This window comes from Cebus imitator, unplaced genomic scaffold, assembly GCF_001604975.1.
Source record: "Cebus imitator isolate Cc_AM_T3 unplaced genomic scaffold, Cebus_imitator-1.0 Scaffold188, whole genome shotgun sequence".
In the NCBI taxonomy this organism is placed as follows: Eukaryota; Metazoa; Chordata; class Mammalia; order Primates; family Cebidae; genus Cebus; species Cebus imitator.
In genome coordinates this window covers 3,622,917-3,640,148 of record NW_016107503.1, presented here as the reverse complement: position 1 = coordinate 3,640,148, position 17,232 = coordinate 3,622,917, and the positions used below count along the sequence as shown (strand labels likewise).

At 34.7% G+C, this 17,232-nt stretch overlaps 1 protein-coding gene across 2 annotated transcripts in view; it reads right to left on the bottom strand.

The window, feature by feature from the left end:
* Positions 1 to 1,109: 1,109 nt before the first annotated feature.
* ARL6 (ADP ribosylation factor like GTPase 6) overlaps positions 1,110 to 17,232 on the bottom strand; it is a 41,978-nt gene continuing 25,855 nt past the window's right edge. Inside the window, exons 5-9 of one of the 2 annotated variants that reach the window (XM_017546192.2) lie at positions 15,895 to 15,989; positions 12,003 to 12,132; positions 8,393 to 8,448; positions 8,254 to 8,266; positions 1,110 to 3,778 (exon numbers count right to left, since the gene is read on the bottom strand). In XM_017546192.2, coding sequence (XP_017401681.1) covers positions 3,745 to 3,778; positions 8,254 to 8,266; positions 8,393 to 8,448; positions 12,003 to 12,132; positions 15,895 to 15,989 — 328 coding nt within the window. In that variant the 3' untranslated portion in view covers positions 1,110 to 3,744. The remainder of the gene's footprint in view (positions 3,779 to 8,253; positions 8,267 to 8,392; positions 8,449 to 12,002; positions 12,133 to 15,894; positions 15,990 to 17,232) is intronic. The other variant, XM_017546193.2, reaches the window with a different exon arrangement.

Sequence of the window (17,232 nt, the reverse complement as noted above, 5' to 3'; positions counted from 1 at the left end):
TTTTTTGAGATGGAGTCTCGTTCTGTCACCAAGGCTGGAGTGCAGTGGTATGATCTAGGCTCACTGCAACCTCTGTCTCCCAGGTTCAAATGATTCTCCTGCCTCAGCCTCCTGAGTAACTGGGATTATAGGCATGCACCACCACGCCCAGCTAATTCTAATTTTGTATTTTTAGTAGAGACAGGGTTTCTCCATGTTGGTCAGGCTGGTCTCGAACCCCTGACTTCAGGTGATCTGCCTGCCTCGGCCTCCCAAAGGTGCTGGGATTACAGGTGTGAGCTACTGTGCCTGGTTTCCTGGATGTTTTAGCATTACTTAGTGATCTGAAATTTGGAGACAGATTTTTCTTTCTCGGTTTATTCTACATTGCCAGAAAAGCAGTTTAACATAGTATGCTGATGAAGCTTCTAAATGTGGCATTGAAATCAAGTGATTGGAAGAAAGGGCCATAAAGACTCTGAGGCAGGTGCAGCTGAGCAGGAGCATCCATAAGGAGAAAGATGAAAATGTAGTAACTGAGTAACCTGAAACATTCAATTAAACACAAAACCATTTCTTAATCATTACAGTATTTCTCTCTAGTCACAGATATATGCAAACCTATTTATCTAGGTGACCTTGAAATACCAGTCATTTACTTTTTTGAACAAAGGGAATAATCAGAAAGCAGAAAATAAGTACAAACTTGGTTAAAATGCAATAGTATTTTAATGTACCAGAGTTCTAAGCAAGATGAGTTTGCCTTAAGTTTTGCAACTGACTGAATGTTTGTGTTCTCCAAAAATTTCTATGCTGAAATTCTAACCCCCTACGTGATGATACATGATACTAGGTGGTGGGGTCTTTGGGAAGAGCAATGTGAAGATACAATGGGATTAGTGCCCTTATCAAAGGACTCCAGAGAGTTCTCCAGCCCTCTTTTTGCCATGTGAGGATACACGAAGAAGACGGCAGTCTGCCACCAAGAGGGCTCTCACCAGAACCCAACCATGCTGGCAATCTGACCTCAGACTTCCAGCTCCAGAGCTGTAAGACATAAATTTCTGTTGTTTATAAGCCACCAGTCTATGGTACTTTGTTATGGCAACCTGAAATGACTAAGACAAGTATTATCAAGAGTAACTGCACATATTTATGAAAATCACAACATGATATAAAAACTTACGAAGAAAAAATATCTTTAACAACCAGGAGACAATTTGTAATTTTGAGCAGAGAGCTTAGAAATGAAAAACAAACATAAAACCCAGCCCTTTTGTGATTTATAAAGCACAGGGTGAATAGGGCCATATACAAATATTTAAATGCAAAACACACAAGAGGATAAGTTTCAAACATTCTACAAACTTTTATATTCAAATACAGAGCTTAATGAATTAAACTCTGTAACACAGTGATGTCTAGATAGGAAAGAAAACTTGCTTCAACCTTAATAAAATACATTTTAATTGTACAATATGCTAAGTACAAATGCGGTAGCTCAGCTTATTCACACTTATATGGCATCCTGTGACTACACGCTGCCCAACTTACTTCTACATAATCTTTACATGAAAATGTGGAGTAGGGATGAATGTCTATAGGCTAAAAACTAGATTTTGGAGATCATGAAAACAAAGAAAAAGGGTACTTCTCTTTCTTGAAAATATTTGCATAGGTATGAGCTACTGTATTTTGTGGAATACCAATTAACTTAGTGTCAAAATAGTTTTAAGGATTTTTATCAAAGTCATTTATGTCCAAAGCTTAAAATTTGAGTAGTGATAATAGCTTTAAAACAAAACAAAACAAAAACAACAAAACAACATCAACAACAAAACAAAGCAGAAAAAGCAGAGTAGTCTCTGACCTTCCCTCTACCATACTGTCCTGGTTGCTCTCCCAAGTAAGAGCCTCTTCATCATTTAGTTGTCATTCTGGTAGACACATCTGTATTTCTAATATCTATCATACTCTTGAATCATCTATCTTAAAACAGGCTGCTTGGTACTGAATCCTAGTACCAGACTTACTAGCTTTGTGAACTTTGGCAAACTACATAACATTTTAAGGCCTCAGTTTACTTATCTATAAAATGGAAATAATAAAACCTACCACATAGCCTTATTGTGAGGATTAAATGATGTAAAATTCTGTATGTGTAAAACCTGCTTATAATAATCATACAGTAGTAACTATGATTACTTTTATTACTACCTAATCGTAGGTGAGTGAGGATTTGAATTCTCAATCCATTCTTTCTCCATCCTCCTAAAATAGTTGTAGCATATAAGTTTTTTAAAAAATTACATTCATTGTTTCTATCATTATGTCCTTTCTATATCTGCAACTGTAGATTAATGAGATTTTCATTGTGCATCCTCTAAAACAATTTACAAGAGAGATGGTACGCTAGCTAAGATGCTGAGCCACTGGAATTTTCTGGATAACTTTCAATTTGCCAAATGCCAAAATCACTGGTATTTCTGGACTATGAGAAACTGGAATATAAAACTGTTGTTGTAGCTTTATGTGCGTTTATTAAAGTCTCTGTGAAGCATGTACCATTACCGCATTTACTATAACATCTTTATTACTCACTTATCTTATTTTTGCCTTCTGTTTTCACAGCTACGGACATTAGAGATGGTATACATTGTGTATTACAGTTTTTCTTTACATGCAATGTTTATCGGGATCAACATCATTGCTCTATAAGCTGTTTCTCCGTGATTAAAATGAAGTCTTCTATTTACAGTTCACAATTAGAAGTGATCTCTGATTTGTGAGAAATAATAATTTGTGTGCCTGAGATGTATCTAAAATTCTAAAGAACATTTATGTAGCAGTTTATGTTCATGAAAAAGTTTGGTAAGTCACAATCTATTTTAACAAAGTGCTATGGTAAATTGGAGGCATTTAAAAGGAAAAAACAAGTCAGTAATAATTACTGAACAGTCAAACATTAATTTACTTTATATCTCTTAATCTGAAGATGCAATATTTTCATCCAGCCAATGAAATAAAAGTAGATACTATCCATGAAAAGGTTCTCAAATTATCCCTCATTAAATTTTAAGTTCTCTGAAGATAACGATATGTCTTATTTACCTTATATCATCACTGCCTAGGATTAAGCCTGACTAGTTGGTATAGAGATGTTCAACATACACTGAATAAATAAATTCAGCTTAACTTAGTCTCAGATCATTTGCAAATGCTTGACAGTAAGACACTCAGTACCATACTAACGCAGCATTATTCTTTGCAGCATAAACAAAGCACACTAGTTGGTACATTTTACATTTTATTGATGGTGACACACAGTAAAAATTGAATGTATATTAATTACCCATGGTCCCTTATAAATGTTTAAGGTTATTTTTCACAAGCACAATTCATACTGCAAAGTCATAAACTAAATTTTTAAAAAAGACAATTAAAAAATAAAATACTTTAAACATATCATAAATCATGAAGGGATGAGATGGCTTGTAACTCTGACTTAAACATTCTACATACAATCAACTGTAGATCTTCACTAAGAAGTGGATAATTCTAGGGAGCCCTTTTGAGGGAAGATTTAGTTTTTAAATAATTAATGGCCAGATTAGCATACTATGTTCGTAAAAAACTCAATCAGAGTCCATACATGCAAGCAGAAAATTATATTCTTAGATGCATAAACATCTCTTACAAAATGTAAAGTATTCTGTTTGCCTTAGATAGATTCCTTGAATTGAACATTGCTGAGGTTTCCAACTACTATCTTTTCATGTCTTCACAGCCTGGATCTGATCTGACAACAAAAAACAAACAAAAATTATCAATCTTTATAGGGCACAATCTATTTTCTACAGTAATCTAAGACAAATCTATACACATGTTGGAAGCTTATCCATACATTTGCTTTTGTCATGATTATTACTATTTTTTAGAGATAGGGTCTTACTGTGTGGCCCAGGCTGTGCTGTAACTTCTGGGGTCAAGAGGTCCCCCCACCTTCACCTCTCCAGCAGCACTCTGCTTCGTCTCCCTGCCTCCCTTTCAGGCGCAACTATCTGTAACTCTCTTTTATGTGAATACTTGTAATGCTTCTTCAAATATCAGTTCCTTCAACGTAAGATGAGACATCAGCTCTCTCACACTCCCATGCCACTCCTAGGCAACCCTCATAATACTCTAATACCCTCATTCTCCTAACACAGTAATGTAGTCATTGTCAATATGATGCCTATGTGAATTCACAGCTAAGACAGGTGGCATACTATGATTACTTTTCCTTTCCTCTTCTACATTTTATCCCTCCTAGAGTTAATAATTGTCTTTCCCACTCCCATCCAACTCATCTGTTTAATTGTTGTATGTATTTAACACTAATTCAATTGCACTACTCCCAAAGTTTAAACATTTATTACAATGAAATACATTACATAGTCTATCAATTTCACCTTCCTGAAAAACTCCTCCATAGAGTCTTATAAAACTCTCAAATCTACACTCATTTTCTCTATGTCTGCCACAGTCATTCTGTTATAATGTCTTCTTTCATTATTATTCTAGGGCCTCCATTAATATCCTGGGGATTTCTTCCCCTACTCTCTTGTGCTGCTTTTCCTGTCTCGTGATCCCTTATTTTTCTCTTCTTGATTTATATTCCTGTTTGTTTGTTTGATAATGCTGGTACCTAGATATTCCTGTTTGTGAAAAATATTCTTCTCAGAGTCTACCTTAGTAAAAAGCATAGAAAGTAAATTCTTGAGATGTCATATATCTTTTTAAAAAGTCCCTTTACCGTTAGTGAGAGTGGGGGAGGCAGCGGAACTACGTGTGCTTGATCAATCCTCTTTCATTGGAATACTCCTGCATAGTTTGTAAGTCTAATATTAACATCTGAGAGCATTATTAACTTTTTACATGCACACAAGGCAATAAATTGAATACATTGTATTAGTAATATGGGAAGATTTCTTTTTAAAAATACCTAATTTGAAAGTTTCAGGGCAAGAAAACTTACAGTTCTGCAACAGTTTCTGTTTATTCTCTGACAGTTCCTAGTCTAATCAGGCATTCTTGTTTTTGGGTTGTTCTAGATACACAATTATTGAGACTGTTTTCAAAGACAATAGAATCATACCATTAAGTGTCCATTTAATATTTCACCAAAAAGCTTTTAACCCTAAACTTAATTTAAAAAAATTTTTTGAGACAGTCTTGCTCTATCACTCAGGCTGGAGTGCAGCAACATGATCTTGGCTCACTGCAACCTCTACCTCCAGGGTTTCTGCCTCAGCCTCACAAGTAGCTGGGACTACAGGTATGCACCACCATGCCTGACTAATTTGCTATAATTTTAGCAGAGATAGGGTTTCACCATGCTGGCCAGGCTGGTCTCGAACTCCTGTCCTCAAGTGATCTGTCTACCTTGGCCTCCCAAAATGCCAGGATGACTGGCATGAAACACCGCTCCTGGCCCCAACCTTAAACTTTTTAAATAATAAGATTAAATTAGCCCCAACTTAACCAAAGGGCTTCTTACTATGAAATTTCAGAATTCTGGAAGCAAAATGAGATATTCACAGCTAGATTCACATAAATGCCTTTGGCTAACACAAGCATATCTCCTATATTTACTGCTATTTGTTTTTTAAAAATAGATTTTTATCTCTTTTCAAATCTAGAGAGAGTTGGGAATATGACAATGTAAACTATTTGTTATTACACAGAAAATATAACCAAAGCAGCTGGGCATGGTGGCTCATATCTGTAATCCCAGCACTTTGGGAGGCCGAGGCGGGCAGATCACCTGAGGTCAGGAGCTTGAGACCAGCCTGCTCAACAAGGCAAAACCCTGTCTCTACTAAAAAATACAAAAAATTAGTTGGGCGTGGTGGTGCGTGCCTGCAATCCCAGTTATTTGGGAGGCTGAGGCAGAAGAGTCTCTTGAACCCGGGAGGCGGAAGTTGCAATGAGCTGAGATCATGCCACTGCACTACAGCCTAGGTGACAAGAGTGAAGCTCCATCTCAAAAAAGGAAGAAGAAAAGAAAACGCAACCAAAGCATCTCCTATTTGAAACCAAATGATACACTTTTTAGTCCTGTGGACTTAGTTTTCTTCCTTTGTTAAATAGAGTGTTTAGGTAAAAGGGTAAATTTAACATTTGTGGGGTGCTTTCTTATGCAAGGTACTTTAACAGTATCAAATTTAATCTGTACAAAATTTAACACATTTTATTTTTTAAATTTTACAGATAAAAAAACTTCATAAGAGATGTTAGCTAATAGAGAGGTTAATTAGTAAGAAGTAGAGGCCTGTGTGGTGGCTCACACCCGTAATCCCAGCACTTTGGGAGGCTGAGGCGGGCGGATCACGAGGTCAGGAGATCGAGACCATCCTGGTCAACGTGGTGAAACCCCGTTTCTACTAAAAATACAAAAAAAAATCAGCCGGGTGTGGTGGCGGGCACCTGTAGTCCCAGCTATTTGGGAGGCTGAGGCAGGAGAATCGCTTGAACCTGGGAGGTGGAGGTTGCAGCGAGCCGAGATTGGGCCACTGCACTCCAGCCTGGTGACGGAGGCTCCGTCTCAAAAAAAAAAAAAAGAAGGTATTAGAATAAATTTGTTGGACTCAAAAGCCCAAGCTTTTTTTTTTTCTCGCTTTTCTTTTTTTTTCACTATTAGTGCTTCTTATATAAAATAGAGGGACTACTGCTTACCTTGCAGAAAATTGAAAGGGATGCATAAAGTAATATGGGAAAACAAGGACACAAAAGTATTTCCAACAATGTGTCCTCCTTATAAAGACTTAGGAGGTAAGACAGATAATGATGGATCAGAAAAGTCAAAGAAACAAAAATTAGATATCAAGACCACAGTTGGCAATTGGTACTGCGATGTTGGATTGCTACTGACACCTAGTGGCTTACTGCTAACAACAAGATAAAACCAGAAAAAAGAAGGGATGGGGAACTACTCGTTACAATCTGGAGGACTAGCAACTTATTTTCCATAAATACTGTGCTCTGAATTACTTTATCATGAGTGTCAGTAGAGTTTCCATCCATGCTATATCTTCATTGCTAGCAATGGTAAGTGCTCTGTAAAATATGAAATGATGCTGAAAACATACTCTTGGTATCTTCTCTGGAATACTCCGTAATCTATCTGTTTCTGGTGGAAATCCATCCCACTGCACTGAACACTTCTTTATTGCAGTCTAAGAAACTAAGTTGTTGGATTCACAGAAAAATCCTTTTCGTTCTTCTGAGAATGAATGACCAGTGGTTCTCGATTAAGTTTCACTAATTGTAAAATATGACTTGAATGTTCCTTGCAGTTTAATGGTGTCATAACTACATAAATATAAAAAGACATGTACATACAATAGTCTGTCTAGTCAACTAAACCACCATATTTTACCAATGACAAATACAAATATTTATGAAATGCACAATTAGTACTTTGAACCAAAGAAATACTATGGTGTATGAGCAGTCAGGCTACTCTTAGACCTGCCATGATATGCGCTCTATCCCTGCTATTGTTTCCAACATGCAGAAGATTAAAAAAAAATCATACACAACTGGCATTAAAAGGTTTGTGTAGGAGAATCTGTAACTATGAGACTATAGCTAGAATTTATAATATCCCGTTATTCATTCTTGTTCAGGGCAGAGACATTCCTGATCGAAATTATTTTTAGTTGTTATACTCTGAACTGGAATTTCTGACTTGGCCATTAGGATCCTGCAATAAGAACCTATGAACTTGGTTTCATTCACATCTATCTACTGCTCTGTGTGCTTCAAGCTGTTCATTTGGGTGAGAGACCATTAGGATAAATAATATATGCTAATTTATTATCTAATATCATAAGCTTGTACCAATCTATGATAACTATTTTGATGAATAGCAACTAGAACTGTAAATACACAAAATACCAATAAAAGATCAGTATCTATAATACTAAATATGGGTATTACAAGTTATATATACATGCTATGTATAAAGGGAGCTATATATGCAGTGTGGCATGATTCTTAAAAGATACATGTCATTCAGACTTATTTTTAGTTATTGACAGTAGGGCCTAACATTTGTCCCAAAATTTTAAATGTGCTTCTATTACTCAATCTGACAGAAATTTGTTACTATGTTTAAATTATTTTCTATATGTGCCATATATATTGACTGTAAAAATTCAAACACTTTATGTAAATAAATCCTTTCGCAATATGCAACATAAGTAAATGGAACAAGGTATGGATACTTACTGTATTGTTTTTTCTGACAGCAGAAATACATGGAAACAAGAGGAAAAAAGGCAATGATATAAAAGTAAAATGAAAAAAAGATGAAAATATGAATGAAAAGGAAACAAAGGCTGAAGAGACGCAGTGTTTTGTGATGTACCTTGAAGCCAGTATACACCTTCCTGCAATCCTTCTCCCTTTATGGCATCACTAGCGCTGAAATAAAATCCAGAAGAAACATATCCATCTCATTACATCATAAAACTGTAAGAATAAAGGGTTACAATTTTGCCATATGGAGAATTAGTAAATTCTAGTAACATATATCTGAGCAAAACTGGTTAAGCACTGAAATTGAATATAAACAGAATATAAAAATCTGAGTGCTCAGGAACAAGATACATTTATAATTTATAAACAGATTTAAAAAGCATATTGCTAAAAAGTGATTTTGTCCTAGGACTAATTCTTAGACTGACATTAACAAAACATATACCTTGAGTTATTCTTCCACTGGTAGAAAAGTTTTGTGTAGTCCACTATACTACTTTGCTCAGTTCCAGTGGTTCAATCGCCTTATTAGAAATGCTTGACTTGGGTTATAATACAGCTATATGATGGCATTGCTTTATTTGAAATGGAAGTGGATATCTTTAGGATAAAAACTCATTAATTACAGCTTTGGTAAGATGGTAGAGCAAAACAAAAACTTGGTAGATCTCAATCATTTTCTTATTAGCTGAGGGAGCTTCGCTAGGTCACTGAACTCTTCTGTCTTCAGTTTTAGCATCTGTAAAATGGGGCAATAGTACCACTGACCTTATATGGTAACTGTGGAAATTAAATATTTGAGGTATGTATACAAAACACCTAAAACAGGTGTTTCCATTGTCTTTCCATTCTTGAGAGACTAAACTTAAATTCTTATTGTGAGATTTTATAATCATAATTAAGTAGATAAATGAATAAAATGCAGAGAATTTTTGAAGTATCAAATAATCTTTTTTAAAGATACAGATAGTTTCTTATAACATGTTATTGATCTAGTCATTTATTTTCTAAATATGATTGTACAATAGCAATTAATATATACAATTATATTTTCTGAATGATTAGGGTTCCTTTTAGTGTGCTGACGCATAAATTTAAAAAGTATAGTGAAGCACCAAAAAGAATTAACTTGATTCTAATCCAAATAAAAATTATCTCCAAGAAATTCCTTGGTAGACTAAGAATATGGCTTATCATAGAATTGTTACAAAACACAAAGAAAGAAACAACAAGAGATACACAATTATTCAAAGTAAATTACTAACTATACATGGCAAGAGTAAAACATCAGTAACTGAAACACTTAAGATCAAGATATTAATTTTATCATACATCTACAGTTTCAAACAATTAATACAACAAAACCTTTCCCCTCTGGTGTAGGTGTCATTACCCTTCTAAAAACTTCTTTTCCTAACAAATGTCTGCATTCTATCTTTCCTCTCAAATAAATAAGAATAAAGCAAAAATCTTGGCCCTGTGTGATATGTCCCCTGGTGATTTCTTAGGGGCCTCATTTCCTACAATTTCCCCTTAGATTGCTCTGCTGCAGCCAACCTGGACTTCTTGCTGCTCCTGGAACACACCAGGTACATTCTCAACCAAGAAGAGCCTTTTTCTTGCTGGCCTCTCTATCTGGATAGTTAATCCTCCAAACCATCATATGAATTGCTCCCTAACTTCAATTAGGTCTTAGAGGGGGAGGAACTCCCATTATTCTTTCTCTTATTATCACACTTTATTTTTCCTCATCCTGCCAGCTGATATTTTATACATTTATTTGATTATTTGTCTCCTACACAAGATGGTAAACAAGTGTACACACACACACACACACACACACACACACACACACACACACACAATCATGATGCCGGGGACTGAGTCGAAGAACACATCTGAAGAGGATTAACACAATCAGACCCTGAAAATCAGAGCTGACTATATGTTTAGTACAATGGTCAAACATAAAACATAAAATTTTTCTTTAATTTATTGGACTATACTTCTCTATGATCTTCTCTTTATTGCTCAGTAAATTTACTTGTACCCAAGGCAGGAGATAGATAATATTTTACCTATGATTCACTGAGCATTACCTTTATATTTAAAATAGAAAAAGGACAAATATATTTTCAATTTTATACATGTTTTTAAAAACATTGCCAAAAATAAAGAACAAACTGAATAAATGAGAAACTAATTTGAACCTAGTGAGGAAAGGTCAAATTTGAATTACGGATAAGTCACAAATACACACGTTTAAAAGAAATACTTGGCAGTCTTCTATAAGTTATTCAGAAAATCTAGCAACTGGCTATATAACTAACATTCTACATCCTTATAAGCATCGGGATATTACTTTTTTTCTCACAGAGAAACACTGAGATGTCACAATTGAATAAATAAACCTGTTAAAAATTAATGGTTAATTATTTAAAGTAGAAAAGAGGGTCAATCTCAATTCTTAATACAACACAAAATTTAGAAGCAATCAATTTAGGTATTATTTAGAGAAATAATAAAGGTTCTATCTCAAGACGTTTCTTTATCCAAAATCCCACCTGTCTTTACTTACTAAATACCACAGAACCTCAAATTCCAACTCAAGAACCATTTATTAAACACTGACTTTTCCTCTGATCCTAGAGTAAGGAAGGTTTTACTTGGGATATGCAGGGTTTTGCTCCTGGAAAAGAAGTGCTGGAGACTTTGAATACTGCAAAGTTTTAAGGGCTTTCCTAAGGTCTCTACTGTTACTCTTTCAGCAACAAAACTAGTTCCTAAAGTTGCTTTCTGAACTCTATTACCTCCTTTCTTCACATTCTAGTTCACCTTCTAGTAGCAGGGCATCTCTCTGCTTCTGTGTCCAATCTTTCCCCACAGATATCTTCTTAAAAAAAGGGGAAAACTCTGGCTTGGAAAAGACATCTTACAGCAGAGAGAGGCAGGTGGGTAGGTAGAAGGGAGTTTAATATGGTAGTGGTAGGCACTAAAATACTATCTAATATATAATCTGTTTATCCTTATTAGAATATTTTGTTAGAAAGGCACACTGGAGTTAAATAAGAAACTGTTTTCCAAATAAGCAATGCATAATAATTTCCACACTAATTAGAGTTTAACCTTATCAGGATGTCTAATAAAATCAAAATTTCCATTTCCATTTATTAATTTTAACAAATATATATTCTGTACCTATTACACTCCAGGTATGACTACGGTAGGGTTATTAAAGTGCAGAAAACTGACAAAGCGGCAAATGTCAGGGAGCTAACACACCTGTGTAGGCAGACAGACTACAACCCCCCCCCCAAAAAAAAAAAAAAAAGCAGTCACATGGTTATAGTGACTCTAGCAGGCCAGGAAAATTATTTCGGAAAATGATTCAAAGGAGGACACAAGTGCAAATGCGCTGAGAGAGGAGTGTGCTTGCCGACTCCGTGCGCAGAAGGAAATCAGTGTAGTTGAAGTCCGTCAGTAAGTGAGCTTCTAAGTTATTCCATTATAAGAGCTGTTTATATTTTCCATCCCCACAACATTTAAAATTTTCAACAGTAATATATTTGTAAAAACCTACAACACCACAATTCTATAAAACAAAATCCTTAGCTTATATCCCACAATGTTTGATCACTGAAAAATGAGGTCAGCAGAAACAACTCTGAAGTTTGTATTTTTTCAGAAAGATACAATGAAAAGTAAATATAAAACTTTACCAAATATGCCAGGGTTTATCCTTGATGTTCTCTAAACACAGCAATTGAGACACTTTTACAGATGTCAGTGCATCTCTAAGATCCATTTTATTTGCAAAGAATAAGATTGGAATTCGACGGTGTTTAATATCTAAAAGAGAAAATAAGGCTATCATCACACTTCCAGGTTTTTAGGTCACTTTGTAGTAAATCCTTAGTACTGAAATCCATGAAATTGTTTTTCAATCTTTTTTTTCCATATCACACGTATAGAAATATTTAAAGACACGTACTGTCATACTGTTAGGCATGTATTTGAGCAATAAGAAAAATTTTAAAATACTTCTTCCTAAGACCATCTGTCCTCTGGTTACGAACTTCAACCAGAGATGGGTGAGGTGGGACTCGGGGGCTTAATAAGCATTACAGAGCAGTACCTAAAAAAAAAGGGTTAAATATTTTGTTTGTTTCCTTTTAAATTGTGAACAGAAAAGAGGCAAACTTCAAGTAGAAGTAGAAGGAAGAGAAATTGGAACCTTATTTATGTTTTTAGTCATAATAAAATAAGTAACAAGCTAGATTTTTTAACAAGACGTTTTTACCTTGTCATGATTTTGGAAATATTTTTCATTTTTTTGAATAGATAATACATTTAAATAGTTCAACATTCAGAAGATACAAAATGGTATACAGTAAAAGAATCTCCTTCCTAAGTTTGTCCTAGGACAACAGTCTCTGTAGAAAAGGCAACCCAAAACATCAGTGTCTTGGCATCTTTGTAGAAATATTTTATGTATTTGCTATAAACAAAACTATTATATATGATTTTCATACCAATAGTAGCAGGCCAACCTCATTACTTTATACCTTTATCTTTTCACTTATTTACATATCTTAGATCTGATCCCATATCAGTATGTACAAAGCAACTTCTTAATTATTTTAACAGTTCTGCAATATTCCTTTTAGTATGTGTACCATTAATTTATTTAACCAGAACCCAACTGAGGTATCTCTGTTACCAATCTTTACAACCATGAACAATCCTGCAATGAATAAATGTGTACACAGGTAATTTTGTATATCAGCCAGTATGTCCTAAGGATAAATTTGAGAAGTGGAATTGCTGGGTCAAAGGACATATAAATTGCTATTTTGATAGACAGAGATTACCAAACTGCTTTCTCTTAAAAATTATGTCAATTTACACTTAAACAGCCATGTATAAGAATGAGTGTTTCCACTCCCCTAGCCAAAAGTGTGCTATGAAACTTTTTGATATTTTCCATATCATAGGTGATAGAAAGGCCAAGAATCTTTCCACATATTCAAAAGATATTTAAATATACTTTTTTGTTGACTTATCTTGTTATGTCCTTTCCGCATTTTCTATTAAGCTCTTGTATTCTTATTGTTTTTTAGGAACACATGTAGCATAAAAATAGCCCTGCAGCTATGATATGAGTTGCAGATATTTTCCCTTGCCTATCATTGTCTTTATCTGTTCACAGTACATTTTGCTATTCAAAGATTTTTTATGGCCTTCAATCTTTTTTTTTTTTAAATGAGATGGAGTCTTGCTCTGTTGCCAGGCTGGAGTGCAGTGCCACAATCTTGGCTCACTGCAACCTCCGCTTCCTGGGTTCAAATGATTCTCCTGCCTCAGTCTCCCGAGCAGCTGGGACCACAGGCGTGCGCCACCATGCCCGGGTAATTCTTCGTATTTTTTAGTAGAGACGGGGTTTCACCGTGTTAGCCAGGATGGTCTCGATCTCCTGACCTCTTGATCCACCTGCCTCAGCCTCCCAAAGTGCTGGGATTACAGGCGTGAGCTGCCACACCTGGCCTGTGGCCGTCAATTTTTAAAAAACCTTCATATACACTTCAGCTGAGAAATCCCTGCCTTGGAAATCTATCATAAAATAAAAGAAATAGTACATTAAGATCCACAGACAAGGTTTCAGTTGAGGAAACCAGGGTTCCCATTGTTTGAAGCATATTTTGGAGGTACTATTTCATTTTACTGGTCAACATTCTAATACTTTTTGGGGAAAAAACTGGAAAGATTAATACAAAAGGAAGACATAATCGAAAATGCATTCTCAATCTAGATATAAGACTGCTTTCCTGTTTTTTGTTTGTTTGTTTGTTTTGAGACAGAGTCTCACTTTGTTGCCCAGGCTGGAGTACAGTGGTGCTATCTAGGCTCACTACAACCTACACCTCCTAGGTTCAGGCAATTCTGCTTCAGTGTCCCGAGCAGCTCACGCCTGGCTAATTTTTGTATTTTTAGTAGAGACAGGGTTTCACCATGTTGGCCAGGTTGGTCTCGAACTCCTGACCTCAAGTGATCCACCTACCTGTAATCATCCCAAAGTGCTAGGATTACAGGTGTGAGCCACTGCGTCTGGCCAAGACTGCTAGGTTTTAAACATGAAAAAGTCACATAAAAGGTACACGCTGGATTTTTTTTTTTTGAAAAATTTGAACAAGCTTGAGGTCATCTTTAAAAAATACCAGAGATATTGTGTATTGTGGTTAAGCAGTAAAATTTATTAGAAAGCCCCACATTATTTCCATTCCATTTCTAAAAAATCCACAGTTCTCTTAAACCACCAACCTTTTCTGAAAGTCCTAGAACAAGCACTATTTCAATTGTTTTGACATGAGGAAGGCGAGAAATGCAGTTTTACAATACTTACTGGAGCACTGTTTGTAGCGGGGGTTTGGAGGGGAGGAAAGTATTCATCAACAGGTGAGTGATTAAATAAACTGTGGTACATTCATAGTAAACCATATTAGGCATCGTTAAAAAGAATAATTACATATAATTTGATTTGGAAGGATATCTATCATTAAGTATTAATTGAGAATAGAAACATGCAAAAGAGTGTAAAGAATATGATTCAATTTTGGTAAATAACAATGACAGTCGCCACATCCCTCAACCCTACAGATATTTTTGGTCTCTCTCTCTCTCTCTCTCTCTATATATATATATATATATATATATATATATTTATATGTATACGTGTGTGTGTGTATGACATATATAAAAGTATGAAAGAAAAAATACCTAAACACTTGTATCTTGAAGGAGATGGGGATCTGACATTTGGAGGTTAACATAAAAAAGATTTGTTTTGCCGGGCGTGGTGGCTCACGCCTGTAATCCCAGCACTTTGGGAGGCCGAGGCGGGTGGATCACGAGGTCAAGAGATCGAGACCATCCTGGTCAACATGGTGAAACCCCGTCTCTACTAAAAATACAAAAAATTAGTTGGGCATGGTGGCACCTGCCTGTAATCCCAACTACTCAGGAGGCTGAGGCAGGATAATTGCCTGAACCCAGGAGGCGGAAGTTGCGGTGAGCCGAGATCGCGCCATTGCACTCCAGCCTGGGTAACAAGAGCAAAACTCTGTATCAAAAAAAAAAAAAAAAAAAAAAAGATTTGTTTTAAAGGAGTTCCCACAATAAATATGTAAGAAATGCTGTGACTAAACACACACACAAACTCACATATACATAAATGCATGAAAAGATAAAAAAAAATTTTAATGGTTGTTGAAATATACAGATTATTTTTATTTTATTTTTCTGTCTTATTTTGTTTTGCTATTGGCACAAACTATTTATGTAATCAGTAAAAAAAAAGCATTTTAATTTTTTGAGGAAATAAATGTTAGAGACCCCAAAAACATTGCAAAATGCTCTTCATTTACATTATAACGCAAAATTTACAAAATACGGTGATATACATAAAATATTACAAATTCTGTATCATGTATGTGTTTTAAAATCAAAAATTTTAAATAAAAGATAATTACATAGTGTAAGCAATACCCAAAGAACAAAACATTACACATAAATGAACCCCAAAGCACAGACACAGCCTGAAAGACACAGACATACCTGGATGATTCAGAAGAGTATCGAGTTCTTCTTTGGCCACAACCATTCTTAATCTATCACTACTATCAACCACAAAAATAATAGCTTGACCTTCTCTGTGTAATGTAAAGAAAAAGAAACATTAAGACTATACTTACAAATTTTTCCATGTTTATTATATGTATTTCTTAACCTAAGTATTATCTCTTTACGTCCTACGTGCATTTATCATTAGAGGTTTTGGTGCCATTTCATATTTGTTTAAGTGACTGATAAATATATAAACCATTAATCATATTTCATGTAAAATACCTTTTCATTCAGATAATAAAATAAATGACTTGCTTTCATAATTAAAAAAAATTATGAGTATTTTTTAATTAAAATATCAGAATATGAGAAAATGAATTAAAATACCATAGCCCTATTACACAGATATAATCAGTATTAATATTTTGGTATAAATGTATACTTTGTGTATATTACATGTGAATAAACTATATATGTATTTAAAATGGAATCCTGTTTTATACCTTGCTTTTGTAATATATATGTAAATTTCCTTCATTTTATGTTTTAATACCATGGTTTTACTATTTTTACATGAAACACTAAAGCACTACATCAATGTTTCTCAAAGTTTTTTTTACCATAAACCATAGTGAGAAATATATTTTGCATTAAGATACAGTAGACACACAAGTATATATATATAATTTTAAAAAAATTTTCAAAAATGTTTTAATTACATTTAGTAAAAACATACAAAAATTTATACCAACTAATCAATAATCCACTTACAAATATTATTAAACAATATTTTATTTTCAACCATTTCTATTTAATTAGAGAAAATAGTAAGTTATTTTAAAAAATATACTAAGATATACTATGCCACACACACACACACACACACACACACACACACACACACACACAGAGTCACTTTTCCTTTTTGACAAGAGGACAGAAAGCCATCAGAAGGATAGGTCTGCAGAGGGGCAGTCTTCATGAGCCAATGACGGTTTGCTGATAACGGAAGCAGCTAGTAAAGCATGGATAAAAGTAACCTACCCATGGTAACCATATTTTATGGATCTACAACTTGAAGATGTGGTTTATGATTACCTGAAGCCTCATCTTCTACTATTTCCCTGTCCTTTTCAGGTTTTTATTACAAGTTTCTATTTTCAGATTCTTGAAAGTCTCATATGATTTCCTGCCTTTGCCCCTTTGCAACTGCTTTTTTCTCTTGCTAGAATCCCCAGAATTGGTATCAGTTTTGCAAGCAAAATTTGTAATAATAGCTTTCTCTGGCTGGCATAGTTTATAACAGATTATTTAATTTTTTTTTTTTTT